Source organism: Numenius arquata, chromosome 19 (genome assembly GCF_964106895.1).
Source record: "Numenius arquata chromosome 19, bNumArq3.hap1.1, whole genome shotgun sequence".
NCBI lineage: Eukaryota > Metazoa > Chordata > Aves > Charadriiformes > Scolopacidae > Numenius > Numenius arquata.
The window spans coordinates 10,806,622-10,825,865 of NC_133594.1; the positions used below are offsets into that span (position 1 = coordinate 10,806,622).

Below are 19,244 nucleotides of genomic sequence, written 5' to 3' on the forward strand. Positions count from 1 at the left end.
CCTGCACGAGAGAAAGGGCTTCTGCAACAAGTCTTGTGTGTCGGCAGCTTCCAATTCCAGCATCTAAAATGTTTCTAACCTAAGCAGTAAGTAAGATATAAAAATGGTTTTCCCATCTGTACAGCATCAGAAAATTGAGAAGGTTGGTTTTTTTAAACAAAATTTTTAAATGCAAGTGACTTCTAATGGAAGGAAGCACCTGTAAAGAAGCAAAAGCAGGAGCAAACAAGGACAGTGAGTACAGGAAAATGTACAAAGCTGAATATAAAGTCATTGACGAATCGTATCAGACAAGAAGGAAAAGGAGCACTTATACTAGATTAGTAAAACCATCAAAAATACTTCTACATCCGAAAAAGCAATGATTCCCATCCCAGCTGGCTCTCCCAGACGAGCACACCTTGTTTACAACTGGCACTGCTAGGAATGAATCGGGTTAGGAATTCCTGAGTTTAAACAAGACAAAAAACTAACTACTGCCCTAGGGACCCTTTATTACAAGAAGCACGAAAATCCATCTCCCGGCTGCGGATTCTGTCCAAGACGTGCGGACGGTCACAGGCTCCGGGAACGTGCTGCCCGCGCGCCTGCACGGCAGAGCTGTGCGCAGCCCCCCCGCCCCTCCCAAACGGAGCGAAGGGAGATTAATGCCATTTGTGTTCAGTGTTCACGCTTTTCAGTGCCTCAAAACTGACTTAAAAAAATAATCCAAGACTGCTTGTTTGTCTAAAAATCAACTGCGTAAAATATTCCATAATATGAGCAGAGTAAGATAATCAGAGCTGGAAATGATGTGCAGTGATACAGAATTACCAGAGTGGTTTTCGTCGAGGTGCGAGGGTCCCGCTCACACCTACACACCGCGGGACATGGAACGCTTTAAAAAAGAATATGTGACATCCCATGGCCCGTCGTATGCAGAACCTTCTGGTGCCTGCACACACCCACCATAATTGAGAAAGTTCAATCATTAGCTCAGCGCAACGGAGATCTGAAATTCCAGACTGAATTTATATATAACGTTCATATTCTGAACTGTATAAAATAAAATGGAGCTATTATCTTAGACTTTAAATATTTTACTATGCAATACTAAAACCATCTGTCTTCCAACACAAAAAGAAAATACAAATCCAACTGAATGGCTTGTCCGAGTAACAGGACTTTACAGAAATAGAATATTAATGTAATACTATGGTCTTTCCAAACTGTCGGCATTTCAGATAGTGAGAGTATTTTGCTTTTGTATCACAGACTCGCACGCAGAGACAGCCATTTCCATACACTGCAGTAAGAAAACTTCCAAGGTTATATATGAATAAAATAGATACATTGGAAATCAGATAAAGCTTTACAAGAATTTCCCCATGTGTCCAAAATTATTTCCTTTATCAAAGGCTTAATGGTGATGCGATTACCTCTTCCAGAGTAACATCTTTTACATCAGATTGTGCCCAAATACAAAACAAAACAAAAAAGCACCACTTAAGTAAAACAGAAATGATCACTGCAAAGAGAGCAGCTTTTATACGGGATGCTGGGATTACAATGAAATTTCTTGAGAATACTATTGCCACAGAGAAGTGTCTTAGGAAATCAGAAAGAACGCACCCTTTCACCTGTTCATTGCATTTTTGTACTTGATGACCTCACAGTCCACGTCACAGTCCGGTTAATGTCCCGTTACACCAGCAAACGTTCTCCTCCACAGCGGGACAGAGACTGGGGTTGTTCAGAGGGGCTGACGGAGCCGGGCAGAGCAGACTGAAATCCCAGCGGCAGCAATTGGCAGTTCCGGGGCCCGGCAGTGACAGGCCACGTCGCCATCGCCCTCCCCGGTCCCAGCCCCGGCCCTGCTCGGCCCGGCCTGGAGCCTGACAAGTGCCACAGCCTTCACCCCCCTGTGCTCGGGCCACCTCGTCACCTCACTGCCACTGAACTCGGACTCAGGAACTTTATACCCCATTTTTTTTCTCCTATTTTTTGTTGTTTTTAATAATCGAGTAAGATATTGTTACATCCCATTCATATACTGCCATCTATAATATTTATATATAATATTAACATACACATATATAAGAACTAGGATACTCTTTATGGCCTCTATTTTCTGATGTATGTAACAAAACCAAACAAATAAACAAAAGCCCCAAAAAGAAAATCAATTGCTGGTGTTTCCAGTTTCCCAACAGAGATGCAGGACCAAACCCTGAGCAACTGCTCTGTGCTGTGGTTTTGTTGCAACAAGGAATGATGACAATTCCGCACCCGAGAGATCCCCGTTACCTCTCGGTGCCAGTGAACTTGGGGGGGAATCAAAAATCTGCAGCAAAAGCTCTTCCAATAGTATCACCTAAGAGAGCGTCTGTATTTCAAGAGGGGACAAACCCAGAGCCCAGGGGATGAATTCAGCGCGACCCACAAGTCGGGGTTTGTCGCGACACTTCACGTGTGAAAGCAAAACATGGTAATTGTACGTGTAACGTGGGAACCACTGACAGGACACAACGTGCCGCGCCACGCTCCCGCCTGCACTGGGGACTGCAAATACAAGGGAAGGTGTAACCTCTGCATCAGTAGCTCTGTCTGAAAAGCCGTGTGTGGAAACCAAACCAAACCAAACCCCAAACCCCAGCTTCCTTCGTGCTTTGGTCAGTGCAAGATTCCCGGGTTCAGCAGCAGAGAGTGAGGAAGCAGTTGCAGGGACCGGGACGATGAGGGGACTCTGATCTCGGGGCAAAAACCTCTCGTGTGTGAATTGCAGCACGGTGATGGTCCTGCAGCTATCCTGGCTCAGCCTCCCAGAAAAGAAATGCTTGGTTTTATGCTGGCTCAAAAAAACAAAAAAAAAACCCCTCTGTCAATTCCAAAGGGAAATCAAAAGGCCGTTGGGAGCGTTACTCAAAGGTTTCCCATCGCTTTCTGAGCTGTTCAACCTTACCTGGTGTGGATGACACATCTTGCTTTGTCTTTTTTAACAAATCTTCAAATGGATCTTTTGTCTCCTCAGATTTAGAGGACAGTAACACTGACTCTAAGCCCTTAGCTGGCCTGGAAGGGATCAAAGGGGGTTCATTAGACAGGAGAGCTACTGCTTGTTTGGGATCTACCTTTGAGCTGGACTGGCCCATCTGTAACGTTCTGGTTTTAGAAGGACCACTTACACCCGCTGGCTGCAGAGGGCCTGTTGGCGAAGGGCTGTGGCTCTGCAGCAATAGGGAGCTGGTGGGTGGCACAGCAGGAGCCTGGCTAAACAGGTTTGGCATGGACAGTGTCGACATGTTTGGTTGAGGTCTTTGTGGTGGGTAGAAGGTAGAATTGGGTGTTATGAAGCTAGAGCTATAAGCGTGACCTAAGGAGGGGGTGAAAGAGCCCCTGGGGGGTCTTACTAGAGACACCGAGAGGGCTCCTGGCACTGTTTGCGTGAAAGGATTAGGAGATGGCTGTAAAAAAGGGGGTGGTGCTGGGGAAGGATAACCAAGGGGATGGACAAACGGTGCAGCTGGAGGAGGCACAAAGTCACCTGCCACCGAGACAAAGCCAGTGGCAGAAGGTGGAGTGGCTGAGCTTTGCAGGCTGTGGGGACCTTGTTGTTGGCCACTGCTTTGCCAGCTGACTGTTTTTAATGGATCCAGGAGGTTAAGAAGGTAGTCATTCTCGTTATCTGTATTATCTGTCTTCACCTTGACAGGCTGGAGCATCTCAGCAGTGCTGGCAGCACCAGACAAAAGCTGAGACGGACGAGAGGAATAATTTACAGACTGCTGGATTTCAGGGTCTAAGGACATGCTACCAACTCCAAAGGGCTCTGGGATAAGATCTGAAACCAAAGGGCTACGTCCTGTAGCGTGGGGGGTGAGAATTTCTGTTGGCCCAGCTGGAGTCTGATGCTTGGAAGCCCTGGGTGCTGGTGGTGGTGGTGGCACTATCCCCAGTTCAGGAGTCTTTCTTCCTTGTGGCCTAGGAATGGTGATGTTCCCTTGAATGGCAGGATTTGATTCATCCTTTTCTGCAGGAGCCAGAACGCTGTCCCTGCTCCGAGGTCTCCGTGACATTGGCGGCAAGGTGCCAAGCGCAGTCAAGGGCCTTTCTGGAGAGCTTTGGGAATACTTGGTAGGAATGGCCATATCATCCTGACCCATACTCCACAGCTTGTTGTAAGGGTGAGACAGCTTCATGGTTGGCACGATCCTGTTCCTCTCGGACACACCAAGATCCATTCTCTGCAAGAAAGTGTAAAAGAAATGTTAACTTTTACTGCTCTCCTCCCAACACAGAGCATAAAGCGCAGAGGGGCTGCTGAGCCACGGGTGGAAGGGGATGTGTCCACAGACGGTGAGCACTGGAGAGGGACAATGCAGGCACCCGAGGAGGACAGACAGGAGATCAGAAGCAGGACTCTGCAGTTTTAATTCCAGCTCTGCCTCTAATGAGTTGTTCGGTGTGACATTGTGGCATCTGTTGTTAGCTCAGTAAGGAGCACATACCCATATCTAAGATACAGAAATTGAGAAGCCGTAATTGCTGTATGGAAAAGGCTGTCAAATGAAATATCTGGATATAACACTAAATTAAATATTATGATAAGGTAGAAATGGCATTCTTTTCTTTCATGTCACACGAAGATCTCAGTCTGCTTTAGTCTGGCACTTTAAGCTGCATATATTCAGTGAAGTTCCTCGTAAAGAATCTCTCTTTGACCAGCGAGATTGTTCAGAAGATCCCTACACCAAAATGGCCAGATTAAAAGAAGGTCATTTTAAAAACATGGAGTTTGGAGGGGATCTGAAAATTCCCAGGTATTCACTCTCACTGCTGAGCATCAGCTTCAAAGATAACTGTGTGAGAGCCAACGGACAGAGCAGAGGAGCGGGGCAAATATTTCCTCCTTTAGAGGCAAAGGCTGTAGTTTCAGTGGAAAAAGTTACTGTCTTAGAACTGAGTCCCACTCGAATAATTTCTTAATTCAGAAATGAACTCTAAAACTCATGAACAAATGGCTGGAAAATGGATGTATGTACCAAATAATATGAAGAAGTTCCCCAGAGAAGAGTGAAGACAGCCCGTCCCAGTTCTGTGCAACCCCCAGTGCAGGTGAAACCCTGACCAGACCTGGTAATCAAACGTGCATCGCTGCTCTCCCTCTTCCTTGGGAGTCCGCAGGTCCTCCAGGCTCTTGGCCTGGCTGAGAGGCTGAGGCTGCGTTTCCACTTCTAAGTTAGGGAAAATGTCTTCAAGGAGGTTGACTTCTGTGGCCTTGCTGGAGAGGAGAGGGCTGGGGGGCAGAGGCTCTTTTGACTTTTCTGGACTGACGGCCTCTTCCCCATCAGCACTATCGGATTCTTTCAGGGCCCGGTAGGGCTGAGGCCTGGAAGAGAAACAAAAACCACGTTGCACATCACTGTCTCCAATTTTTTTTAAACAAATATTTAGTGAGGAGCTGGATGGCTTTACAAAAAACATTTGGGTGGCAAAACACGTCTTACAGTGCCCTGTGAACAGGAGGTGTGTGAGCAGTGACCGAGGGCAGAAGGACACACAGAGATGGCACTCGAGGGGTTTCAGAAAGGAAAAAGGCACAAGTGGGAACGTACTCAGAGGAGAGCTGGGATCATGCAGTCACAGCCAGGCTGCTGAGGGAACCCTCGGCACAGGAATGACGGGATGGAGGCTCTCCGTTTCAACAGCCTGGCCCCCCCGGCAGGTCACTGCTCAGGGCTCCTCCACAAGAAGCCAGAGCAAGTGCCCTGCGATGAGCCCTGGCTCTGACGGTCTCTTGCTGCAAAGCAAACTCAGCACAGAACATAATTCAGTGTTTTCCTGCAATAATTGGGAACACTGTGCAGAGTTCAATGATTACACTGGTGTCATCTTATCCAGAAACAACACAATCCATTATGGAGACACCTATTTTACATTTACAGCCAAGGCCGAGTTAGCAGGATGCTTTTCTTGCACATACCTCAGCAAAAAAATGAACACCAGCAGATTTGCATATTGGTTCTGTGTACAGAGAACAGCAGCATAATGCACATCCAATTAATAACAAGAAGTGCCATACGTATCTGTGGTGATTGGCATTTGACTGGCAGCCAGTTTTACTGTGGCATTTAAACAAGGTTTCAATTAAAAGAAAATATTTGTGAGACCTGCAAAAACAGATACTATGGAAGAGCCCTCCTCCTCCTCTTCCTGTATTTTTTTATAATACATCTATATCATGCAAATTTATAAACAGCCCATCTTACTTCATTCTTCAACACATAAATAGCAGGCATTCAGCGAGCAACACGAGAACGTAATAATGCGAGTACAAGACAGACAGGTGATGGTACATGTCCTTCGGAAGAGGGGGATCTTGCAAATCTCAGTCATATCTTTAGTCTCTCACATAATATGCGCTCACCTGCTACGCACTAGATCACACTGCGGAACAGCCCTGAGGAATATTCTGCAAACACACCATTTTAGCAGCCTGGTCTCCTCCACCCCAAAGACTAGAGTGTGGGAACGTTTTTCTGGCCCTTTGCTACTCAACCTGTCTGTCTGTCTGTCTGTGCTGGACTGCCTGCTGTCACCTCCCCTCCCTGCCCCTCTCCGAACCCACCTCCTGCCTCACACAATGTCACCTCTGGGTGACACGCCTCAGCTCAAGACCCCTCTGGGGTCGGTGTGTTCAATCTGCAGCGAGAGGTACTTAGTGCAGCTGAGTCAGTGGGTCCCCTCCACCCGGCCACAGGAGCAGGAGGTTCAGGCTCAGCCACGGGAGCAGGAGGGACCGGCACCACTCGCTGCCCTCGCACGGACACCTTGGGCAGGATCCCACAGCCGGTGCTTCCACACACGGTCTCACCGGCTGGGAGTCGCTGAGCCGAGCTGCTCGGCACCGTGGTTCAAAACTAGGCAATAATGAGTTACGGAAGTTTGGGAATTTACAACAATTTACGAATCAAAAAGCTGGATACAAATAACACAGTGAGTAAACCCAACAAACTGCTGGCTGTTTCTCGCCTAATTTTAGCTCAGGTCTTACTCAAAACCCTCGGAGGGCATGGGCATGGTGACTCCCCATAGTCACTGACAGAACAGAGCCTGGGATCACCCAGGTGAGACTAGAGAAAGCTGGTAAGTGCGCTGCAATGAGGCTCACAGCACAATCCAAGAAGCCCAGGTAGCACCACACGGGGAAGAACGGCAGAAGGTTTGGACAGGAACAAGCAGCACATTGGAACAAAGGGCCGGTGGAAGGGTCACACCCCACAGAGCTCGCGTCGACGTAAAACCATGAGCTGTGCGTTCTGCAGCGGTTCATGCAGGAGAATGCTTTTGCATGCTGCCAGACACCAACACAAACAAGCAGGAGAAATGGTGAACATTCATCAGGCGCCCTACAGAGACCACAGGAGCATTTCCAAAACTCCAAGTACAGGAGCAGGCACCCTGACCAGCCCAAAGCCATTGTTTGAAGGCTGAATTAATACAATGAAAGAATAAAGGATAGACCATTCAAAAGGAGCAGAGAAGAAAAAGTTTTCAGAGAAGCCAGAGACAGGATCCTCTTCCTGCTGAAATTCATCATCAGAAGAGTCCTCAGAGAGGAAGACCGTATAGTGTCGCATGGGCTTTACAAGGCTGAGGGAAACAGGGAGAGAAAAGGAAGTTATCAAGTCGTCACATTCAAAGCTCCAGAGAAGAGAGAAACCAAGAGATTCGTAGGCTCTAAGTCATTTCTGACTATGACTGCCGGGCACCACAGAGCTCTGCCGGGCAGTGCTGAGCTCTACTTCTCTGGCAGAAAATACAACTCTTCTAAATCTTGGGTGCCATCTCGTCTGGAAGGGCACCGAGACCTGGATCCCCCCATATTGCAAGAGAAGCCAGTACAGAAACCCACCCTTTCCCTGCTACATTTTCCAGTTTCTTTCCATTCTTTAGAAATACGTCTTTGCTCCTCAGATTCTCTGAGCTCTGACTACACGCACGCAAGTATTAGATCAACCTCTCTGCTTCGTAGACATTCAGACTGACATCAGTCTGATATGAGAGGAACTGACTTGAGGGTAACAATTCCTACTGGCATCTAGTTTGGAGATCTGAAATCGCTTCACACTAGAAGAAAACCAAAACTGTCCAAGGATTTATATAAAATGCAGTTTGTGAAGTAAAGAGCACGTTTCTCATGTTTCTTTCCTCGATAGTTAACTACTTTCAAAGTCTGGCAGAAAAGGGACAAAAGCTAATTTCTCCTGCATCACAGGACAGTAACTATCAATCTGTGAATTCGTTAGCAGCAGTTTGGAACAAAAACCCTTTCAGATGAAAACTTCTTGAAATCAGAAATGCCTCTGGAAACACGCTTTAGCTGTCATTTTAAAAAACCCAACCCAACCACAAAAAAACCCCACCCCCAAACCCTCAACCCTCACCATTTCACCAGACTTTCAACAAGAATGTATCAGTCATATTTATTTTATAAACAGAGGCCAGATCTCCAGGATTTGCTCTTGTCTGGCATATCTGAGAGTGCATGAGCAGAAATAAAAAAAAAAAAAAAAAAAGAACCACAAGAGACCCTCTTTTCAAGGCCATGATAAGCCACCTTTGTATGTCCCATGGACCAAACCAGCTGATGAACTCTGGTGGGTGCTGCCAGAGAGCATCGTTTACAAGTCTCTTTTTTTCATTCCCCAGACATCCAGAACATTGGAAAAGAAATCACTAGGATCATAGAAGCAAACGTTGTTTCTAACCATCTGAATGAGGGCTCTTCCCAAACATCTTCATTTTCTCAGCCACATACCACTGGTAACGCCCCACTGAATCCAAACACACGTGGCGAATGACACAAAGCAACACACAGTTGAGACGGGAGTCTCATTTTGCTGCTACCAGAATAAAATGTCTTATTGCAGCTTGAGCAGAATCAGGCTCATCACATGGAACAAAGGCTACATCCCGATCCTGTAGGCATCATAGAGCAACACACGCGTATCACACCACGATGGACCTTCTAGGTAAGATGAGGATACGCTGAAATCGGAACAGGACCAAAAGCGTGGATAGAAAGAGAAAGAATTGGATTTGTTGCCTTTATAGTACAGACATATTAACAAGCTACCTCTAGTAGTACTTGAATTCCTAATCAGCCTTCACTCTTCTTGTTCTTTTGTCCCAATCACTAAATAACTATATAATAAAGTTATGAAAATCAGTCTAAAAGATTAGGTTGGAAAACGAGAATTTGGACAGTGGAGCCTGCAGCTCAAGAGGGCCCAAGCTGCCGCTGTGAATAAATGTGTATTCACAATCAGGTCAGAGCTAATTAATAAAAAGTCTAAAATAGTGGTGGCAGTGGATGCAGCTTATAGTGTTAAATCATAGTCTGTGGTACTCCAATTAAAGCTGTTGCAGAGCTGTTCTTTTCCTCTTTTCTGCTCTAACAGGCATCCAGGGAAAGTGAGATGGTGCCATTGCATTAGGAAAAATTTGTTATAACATTTTTTTTTAACCTTCTTTTTCCCTTTTTTTTTTTAGGAAAGTGACTATTATCAAAAAATGTCAATTTACATTAACAAAAGGCTCCACCTAAAATAAATAAAAATTCAAACATACTTGAAAAGTATTTCTTTTTTAAACTTACATACATGTCTTTTTGTCTTCGTAGAGTAAATTACCATTTAATATGATTCCAGAAAATCTAAAATTATTTCCAGACATCAAGAGCGATCTTGAATTTCCAGATTATCTTGCCAGCACACTACATGTTTGGTAACTGCATATAGCAAATGTATTGGTGCAGCTGCCCTGAAAGCACTGCCTCTGATACCTTTTGTTTGCCTTCAGACTCTGCTGAATCCCAATGCGTTGCTTGTGCACATATTAAATAAACTGGGGACAAACTATGAAGAAATAAGAGGGGCTCTTGTCGGCTGATCATCAATGGCACTCCGGTGCAGCTCAGTGCAAATAAGATTAAATATAAAGCAAGTTAATATGCCCTGGGTTTGCTGCTGTTGCAAGACTCCTGAAACGAAAGTGGGATCTCATAATTAGAAAAAAGAGAGCACTTAAGTTTTGCTGTTGGAGTGCTCCGTAAGAGGTTTCGGTCCAAGACAAGGGACGAACAATCTAAAATTGCCCGAGTTTAAATTTTTTATTAGCTGGAGGCAGTAGAATCCAAAAAAAGTGCCGATTCCCTCATTAACCCAATTCGGCGACTCTCCCGCAGGCTGCCACCCGCCCCTCGCTGGGATTTCGCACACAAAGAGCTGTCTCTGCTCAGGCAGGTCAGAGCCAGCCCCGCGCACGGCAGCCTGCGAGGGAAAAAAGGATGTGTCCGTCACAGCTACAACCCTCATCATCTCCACATGACTGCACCAGCTCCTGCCTACCTAATCTCTTCCCCGAGTTACCATGCAGATGACTTGCTGATCTCTTTCTAATGTTTAGTTTAACATGTCTTCGGTTAGCACCAGCATATGACAGTACTGACAGCCGTGGCTGTTCCTTTTTAAATATCATGTCAGAAACACGGCGCAATAAAGCCGGGGATGCGCTCCATGGCTCTGCGTACCATTATGATAGTATGGGTTTCTTTTTTAATGAGGAAGATCTGCATCTCGGGAGCTTTTTTCATGTGTCAGGATGCATGGACAAATCAGCAGCACATCACACTGGCCAAAAATGAAATGCTGACAAATGTAGATATTTCAAATTTAATTGACACCTAAATGTACTTGAGATAGAAAAAAATATATACAGAAAATGTGAGTACAGGATATGGGAATTAATAAGGAGAATTCCGTAATAATTTTTCAAGATATTTTACTTATGAGAAAATTAAATTTGTGTATTTTAACAACTGTGTTGCTTTTTCCTGATTACAAAGGTTATGCTACAAAGGGGCAGTATGGCCCTGTTGTCGTTACTCTCCTAAAAAGAGCTTCCCAAATTTGAGGGAGGAATTTTTTTTAATTAATGTATTTTTTTTTAAAGAATAGCTATACAGCAGCTCTGGGGAATTAAGGCATTTGTCCCTCTTAGACAGTAAAATGAAGAGAATGAGGGATTTGGATGCACAGGCTTTTTCTTGCCAGTATGAAATAGGAGAGTTGGGACTGGGGGATTACCCGGGAACTATTCAATCTGAACAAAGCACAGACCTTCACTGGAATTCCTTCCTGCATATTCTGAACACTCAGCACACCCGAGTGTGAGCTAACAGGAATATTAAAATATCTATTTCATTTTTAAAGTCTTACTTTGTATACTGTGAAAGTTCATAGGAGCAGAATATGTCCAGAAAAACAAAAATATTAGCATAAAGGATATTTGAAATTAAAACAACAAAAAAATTCCTATCTCAAGTCATCCAACCAGACAACAAACCAAACAGCTTGGGATCATTACACCCACCAAAGGCAGGTGACTTTTATAGTTTTAATAAACTTCTTACAAATTTTCTAGAGCTGGAAATATTAACAAAGAATTTAAAGCAGGAACAAGCTGGATGTCACCTCTGCCTTCTCTGACAGATCCGGATGCAAAATTCTACAAAATCCTCTCACATTTTTGTCCCATTTCTCAGTACCAAGGGTCTGTTCACCCGCTTCCCCGGCCGATCTCACACCCCTTTACAAAGCCAGGCTGCGGACGTTCAGTAGGTTCGCTCCAAAGCAGACGGCAGAAATAAGGCTCAAAATTAAAGTTTCCCGTAGGCCACCACAGCAGGAGGGAGGGAGGGAGCGTCAGGACGGCCGGGGCTCTGGCACAGCCCTGCCTGCGTGTGCTGGGCTCTTGTTTGGCAATGCTGGCAACAAAAGCCCTGGCCAAACGCGTACGTGCTGCCTGGGCTTTCTGCCCAAGATCCTCGCTTGCCACGATGCCACGGACAACCTTCGCCATACACAAATTCTGTGTGGCGGAGCTCCGAGAGCCTGGTTACAACAACCGGGTTTAATGCGCTTTATGAGCCTGTATCATTTACCGCAGCCGTCACGCTGACTTCATACTAAATTCAGTGTAATAACCCACTATTGCACTGCAGCCCATTTTCATTCATAGGATACAAGGGAAGGCCATTAGCTTCTCTCCCAAGTCCTACACGACTTCTGGAAAGCCCTAATGAACTGCTGCAGCACTGACATGGGTTTAGCCAGCCCAAGAGCCTTTTGACACGCTGTTAATTGTGAGCCTGACCCTCTGATTTCCTATTTTAATTTCCTCCCACTCTGCATGCCCTGGAAGCCAGCTAGTCCCTATTTAGAGAAGACAGATCCTAGAGCACTCTGGAAGCCTATTCTACATTTAATAGGAAATCTCGCTGTGGTGTAAAAGAGAGCTCTCAAAAAACTGCCTATCTGCTAAAAATGCAACCTCTTATTTCTGCGAACAACTAATTTGTGTTTAAGGAGGCATGTCCCACGTGTCCAGGATTGCCTCAGGTGGTAATCCAGCATTTTCTGAGCTCTCATCTGCAAATTCTTCCTGTTACCTTCTAACTAAAAAAGTTTTTTAAAAAATTATACATTTCAGATTTCATGACAAATTTTTAAGAATCATAAACATAAAAAACCTTGAATTACTGATAAAATGATAAAAAACCAACCTTCTGTTGAAATAGAAAACAAATTCACTGCAAATTTTGATGGGGGAAACAATATTTGCTCCACCAGCTCTTCTAAATATGATGGTTTAACAACTGACACCAGCAACAATGTCGGGTGTTCTTTGTCACCGCTCCTGCCCCCCTGTGTTTTCATTGAAGACTGATTAGAAAATGAGCACATATAGCCCCAAAACAATGTTTTTCCTTTATACACATTAAAAAAACTAACTCGTGTAACTGAAGATACAGATTTCCTAGTACCCTACGAAATGCACTGATAAATACAGCCACTGAAAGGACGCCAACAGAACGATTTACTTTCCAGAGCTGGCAAAGGGAGGAGAGGCTGTGCTGGGAAGGGCTCCCTGGGTGTCGGGGGGTGCGTGGGCAGAGGCGCTGCCCCGAGGGACCATCCCCTCCTGCAAAAGTCACAGCCTGAGCTAATGAGCCACAGACCCTGGGAAACGTCCCTGAGACCTTCATGTAGTCACTCAAGACCAAAAAGTTAGTGTTAGTTTTAAATATAGAACAAAACTTCCCATTGAACAGAAGCTCCTCACAGACACATCCCACATGTGAGCACCTGAAAGAAATAACTGCCTCATTATTAGTTTTGGACCCAGTGCAATTAAGCTGAACGTTTTGGTTAAGTTTACTTTAAGAAAAGCACCTTCTCAGTGCTGCTGTTTTGTGGAATCTCCTCTGACCTGCAGTAAGGGCACTCACACACTACCAAGTAACACCAGGGTGTTCTGCAGTGTTTTCATTCATTTTAGTATTACCCAGGAGAGAGAAAACAATGAGAATTTTTAAAGAGGCAACACCTGGCTTTATGTTTTCATTTAAGAACAATATAGAAAGATTGTTTCTCACTGGGACAAAAAAAAGAATGTTTGTGAAAAATGTCAAGAGAATCCTACCTTTAATTACTACCTTACTTTTCCTTTATTCAGAATGACACTTTGAGATAAATAGTAAGGAAGAAGTTTAGGATTACTGAGTCATCACCTATTTCAAAGGCATTCACCTCAAGTTATCTCTTAGGTAAGCTATTTATTTGAGCTTTAAGTAAGTACAAGGTTAGATATTTCCTCCACTTGTACTTCTGAAAGCACTACTGCAGCGTCAGTGTCATCATCATTGTATCTCATCAGGAAGAGCCCACAACTGGTACCACAGAGCAAGTGTCAGTGGGATTAGCAACGTTACCTGGTTTTTCTTCCACATTTAAAAGATGGAAAAATCTATGAGTAAAATGCTCATGAAGAAAAATAAGTCAGTTTACAGCTACAAAGCATCTTCATTATCTTTTGTAGATTAGTGTTAATTGTTTTCACAAAATTTTTTTGTAGTTTGTGAAAGCAGCTGAATTGTAAAGACTGACTAAAATTAATAGCAATAAAATAAAAGCAAGTAAAATAATAATTGTAATTCAATATATTACTAGCACTAGTACAAATACTATGTTTATATTTATTTCTGTTCTGACACTGTAACCGCACATGCCCTTTTGCAAGAGTTGCAATCTACTCCACAAGAGGGCAACCAAATTCCACTATAAAATGGATAAATAATCCTGTAGAATTTAAAAGTGACCATTCATTTTAGCTAGTAGCCAGAACATCTCCCTGTCCTAGAGTGGCTTCTACCTCCCCATCCAAGGCCAGGTTGGATGGGGCTTTGAGCAACCTGGTCAGGGAGGTGTCCCTGCCCAGGGCAGGGGGTGGCACTGGATGGGCTTTAAGGTCCCTTCCCACCCAAACCATTCTACGATTCTGTGATTCTGTGGCTGGCAAAATGCTAGCCAGGCTCTTAACTCTGGGGGATGGAGAGGACCCAACCTTCACCTCTCTTGCCCTCAAACAGCGGTGACAGGGCACTGTACACTTATGGGGAAAAGGTGTGGTCAAAGAAACCGACCATTCCTCTTTTTATGGGATTGTAGTGTCTTCAGATACAGCAAATATCCTGTAATCTCGGGCATCGGCTAAAGCATTTCACTTTACTGACAATAAAGCCACCACAGGCTGGGACATAAACAACGCAGAGATGCTGTGATATACGCAGCTACTCTGTGCTGCGGGTATTGATGAACGACAGGGAAATCTCTGACAGATGAGATCAGTGCAACCACCCTGCGGCCCCCCCTTGGTGAGCAGTTCCAGGAGACTTCCCACGCTAGGGCCACATGGCCACCACGCTGGGCTTTTGGAAACCACTGCTTCACTCATGGTTGGAGGACACGTGGGGGGAACACCCGCTGAGTCTTGCCACAGGACTTGGAAAATAGATCCTGGCTCTGTTGCCTCCTGTTCTTACCCCGCTGCTCAGTGGTCTCCTTGGAGCACCAGGCAGCTCTGTCCCTGCTCTAGCCACGTTTGTCACAACACTTTCTAAGATCATCCGCCCCAGGTGGTTCCTAAGATTCTTAAGCTCTTGAGATTCCCAAATTCTGAACTGAGAGGAGGCAACCTGCTCATTCCGACCCTTACGAGTGCAGCTTATACCAGCCTCTGCATCAGTCAGAACTTAGTGCTCTTGAATCTTTTGTAACTTCGGGACAGCTGCAGTAGCTACACTCTGAAGAATTCAAGTGATTTTAAATCCAAAAGGCATATTGACGCAGCCTACACGTATATTTGTCACACACAATAGTGTCTTTTGGGCTCTGTTAGTAAGGTTCAATATATCCATTCTCTTTTTAGGCTTTCCCTTGATGGTCTATTGTTTAACTCAACTATGGCAATGTGTTAAAAATATCTGCAACAATACACAATATTGTCTTCCTTGTTAAAAGTTCTTTAATATGTAACATTTCTGAAACTATTTGAAAAAATCTCTCCAAGGGAACAGAATAAACTGTTCATGTGAACAAGAGAGATGTCGGAAACCCACACATTTCATGCACCAGCAGTAAGCTACAGCAGTACAACTTATTTGGAACATTATCCCTGTTTACTTCATAGTCAAGTCTAAAGAGATGATAAATTTGCTAGTGCTATGCAAGACAGTTAAGCTCTACAAGCCTTCACTACTGAGATCATTACAGACCTTCTGTTAATGGGATTCTAACAAGCGTGAGACACAACCCTTACTGCCATCACTATAAAACAAACAATTATGTACCTTCCAGGTAAAGCCTGGCAAGAACAGTGGATTTGCAGGGACGTGGCTAACAATTTCATCTAAAGCACAGTTCAAAACAAAACAACAAAGAAATGAACAAACATCCAAAACCAGAAAACTTTCAGTAGACAGGCTGATCAGATTATGTCTAACTTGGCAAACCAGAATTTTCCAGTAAGTAAACTTTGATTTCTTACTTTTTCACACCTCCTCTAAAATTTTCCAAAAATAAAACCCCCTTTTTTTTTTTGTTAGTTAAAACATTGCTTTGGTCTGTAGTCTTTTTTAATTTCTCCTTTGGCTAGTTCCAGTTCCGAATGCACCGTTTGTTGGCACAGAGAGAAGCAGAGCAGCAAAGTACTTACTGTTCTGGACTAGAAACTGAAGTCCTTCGTCCTTCCACAGCAATATTGCTCTTCGGTCTCTTAACAACGTGAGGTCTTGGCGGCCGAACCTGTTACATACACATACACAGGAGACACTTCATCAGGTACTTCAAGCTGATCAAACAACAGACATAAATAACAAAATTTGCATAACCACCATTATCTTAAAGGTATCTTCCATTCAGAATTGCTTCTAAACCTTTTTTTTTGGGGGGGGCACAACAATATTACAAATGAATATAGATATACAAATGAATATTAAGTATGAATATAAATTGCAGGGGCCCACAACTTGTTTAAGGACAAAAAAATCCCCATATTTTTGAATAGGAAATGAACCATATAATGCTTGTCATTGACTCTCGGCTATTAACAAAGCAACAAAAATTTGTTCCACTGTCCTGTTTGGTACAGGCTACATTTCTGATAAGATTCTTCCCTAAATGTGAGCTCGTATAGTTAGTTCATCAGGTAAAATTTAAAATCCTGTGTGTGGCTGCACTTTATAATGGAAAGCAGAGTTCAGCTCTGACATCATGATCCTTTGTCCACTTGTTCATAGGAACCCAACTTCCGGAGTGAAGACGTCTGTGTGAGGGAGCACTGAAAAATTTGTACTTAGAATAAATGTTATAACATGAAAAATGTAGCTCATTCTTCATTAAAAATTTGTTTCCTTTCAGCAGCTGAACAGAAACCCTTGCCAGATATATTATCATTATCACCCCGACGTTATGTATCTTTTGTTGTCTGTAATAAAACCCAAAGCTTTTCTATAGAAGATGCTGCTGCTGCCAATCCAATCTTAAATAACACATCCATCACCTTCTAAGGTTCAGAAACCAAGCTTAATCTACTTGCCAAGCAAACAAGCCTTACTGCAAGGAAAGGAATAAGCACAGGTGATCGCTGTATGGGCAAAGTTTATGCATGTGCCTACCTATGGTGTGAGGGATCCTCCTGGAGAACTCATCCCTTTGAGTCCAATGTGGGAATGAGCATTTGCAGCGTCAGGGTCAGGCTGTACAAACAACCTTTCCATTTTTTATTAAGAAAGCACTACCCTGCCCGAAATGGAGCCCGATTTGTTGGCTTAGCTGAATGCTGGTTTCAACAGAAATCCCCAAAGCCCTGAAATGCAGTTAGGAACACACCTCAACGTCTGCCGAGGGTCTCCTGCTCCCTCAACAGCCCCAATCCAAAGGAAGCTGTTAGAGCCCCAAAACACAAGTGCTCTGTGGACAACTAATGAATTTGTTTGCAATGACAGAATAGATGCACATTTCCCCCCATTTCTGCAAGTTTTCATGGGGGTTTTTTGTTTGGTTGGTTGGTTTTTAATTATTGTTCGTTGTGGGGGAATGTGCTTCTGGGCTTTTTTTTTTTTTTTGTAGGCACATGAGCCTCAAATTTTCTTGCCAGGAAAAAGCCACTGCATTGTGTGTCGTGTTTCTGCACTACACAACAGTATGCAGAAGACAGAAGCAGGATGATTGTATTGAATTTTCATTTCAAAGGAAATAGCGTACAGCAGATATGATGAAGAAATCCAGAGATGTATTGCCACTATTTCTTAGGAAAAAGGGCTTATAAAAAGGTCAGATGTTAAGGTCTTGAAGATCAGTCCCCACACAAGGCTGCTCCTCTCTACAATAAAGACGGCTTAAGAATGTGAATTTATGGCAGGAATGGAAGGATTAAGTTTGTGGCAACTTCAACTGAACTTGCAACGTGGTGAAACATGGGGAAAAGAACAACAGAGCTAATTAGACGAGCTGAGCTGTCAGAGTGCGGCTGAATGGCTTGGTGCCAACAAACAAAAGGAAGGGGCTGGCAATCAGCGGGATCGATGAAGAATACTGCTTCATTAGGGCTGATAAAACAGAGAGAGCGAGCGAGCAAGAGAGAGTGAGTGCCTGCGAGAGAGGGGGGCGAGAAGCAAGAGGAACTGGGGGGAGAAGAGAGTGAGAAGGAGAAAGAGAAAAAGAGAGGAAGAAAGAAACCTGTTTAATTAAATCTTAGCTGGAAGATGATGTGTAAAAGCTGGCCTGTCATCATGCTGTGAACACTTTCACCTTTTGGGTGGTACCCCGGGTGATGAGGGAGAGAGATGAGAGTTTTGGATGGCTCCAGGGGCCACCAGACCAGTAAAGTGCAGGGTGACATGCTAAGTAGGATTTAGAGCATTGTTCATGGGGGACTGCAGGGAAAAGCCAGGAATCAAGCCAGTTCCTTGCTGGATTTTGAGTCTTACGTAGCCAAATAGGCAAGGTTAAATGCTTCTCAAATGCAAAAGTACGAAGGAAAGCCAATTACACGAGCACGCAGCCAGAAGAATAGAGGTAAACATCCAGTACAGAAGGGTTAAATGTGCTTATTACTGTCCCCATCAACTTTATGCATAATTATTATATTTTAACTTTTTCTAATTGAATGAAGTTTCCAAACAGCCACTATTAATCCAAACATCTCTATTAATTATTAGCAACAACCCTCTCTCTTTCGTAATACTGCCACAACTCATTTCCAAACCAGTAGAATATAAAGAACGTATCTGTTGTGCTTCCTTAACCTTTCTTTGGTCTGTGTTTTTGTTTCTATTAGTAGTAATGACTCATATCGCAAGGACTAGTGCCCATGGACTCCTCCTCATGACAGATACATCCTGAAAACAGTGAGTATTTCTCTGGAATTCTGGTATTTTGTGGACTTGGTTGGAAGAGCAGAGGGAGCCGGTCCCCTCAGTCAGTGCTCGCTATAGAAGGCTGGGAGAAATTACTTGCCAATACCCACCTCTGTAATATATGCCAAGACTAAGAGAGGGAAAAAGCAGCCTGCACAAAGTATTATTTACACACACAAAAATGTGTTTCAACTATTAAAAGCCAAATAACAGTTCTGAACAACAACAAATTTATGTATATTTGGTACAAGCATATTTTTGGGAGTGATTATAATCATTTACATTTATCTTGAATTTCCTCTTGATGAATGAAGCATTTCTGTTCCACTTACTGACACAGCGAGATGAATGCAACAGGAGCTTTTATTATTACATTTCCAACCTTTTATCAATCACATTGGGAGCAAAGACAGTTGACACAAACACATTATAGTGAGGACTA

The 19,244-nt window shown here is 43.9% G+C and overlaps 1 protein-coding gene across 8 annotated transcripts in view; it reads right to left on the minus strand.

The window, feature by feature from the left end:
* Window positions 1–1,066: 1,066 nt before the first annotated feature.
* Window positions 1,067–19,244, minus strand: part of DENND1A (DENN domain containing 1A) — a 194,068-nt gene continuing 175,890 nt past the window's right edge. For 5 of the 8 annotated variants that reach the window (XM_074161422.1, XM_074161421.1, XM_074161420.1 and 2 more), the window contains 3 exons: window positions 16,099–16,187; window positions 5,113–5,368; window positions 1,067–4,223 (listed from right to left, as the gene is read on the minus strand). In XM_074161422.1, the coding sequence (XP_074017523.1) occupies window positions 2,898–4,223; window positions 5,113–5,368; window positions 16,099–16,187 (1,671 nt within the window). In that variant the 3' untranslated portion in view covers window positions 1,067–2,897. Of the gene's footprint in view, window positions 4,224–5,112; window positions 5,369–7,503; window positions 7,633–16,098; window positions 16,188–19,244 lie in introns of all 8 variants that reach the window. The other 3 variants (XM_074161417.1, XM_074161416.1, XM_074161415.1) reach the window with 1 other exon arrangement.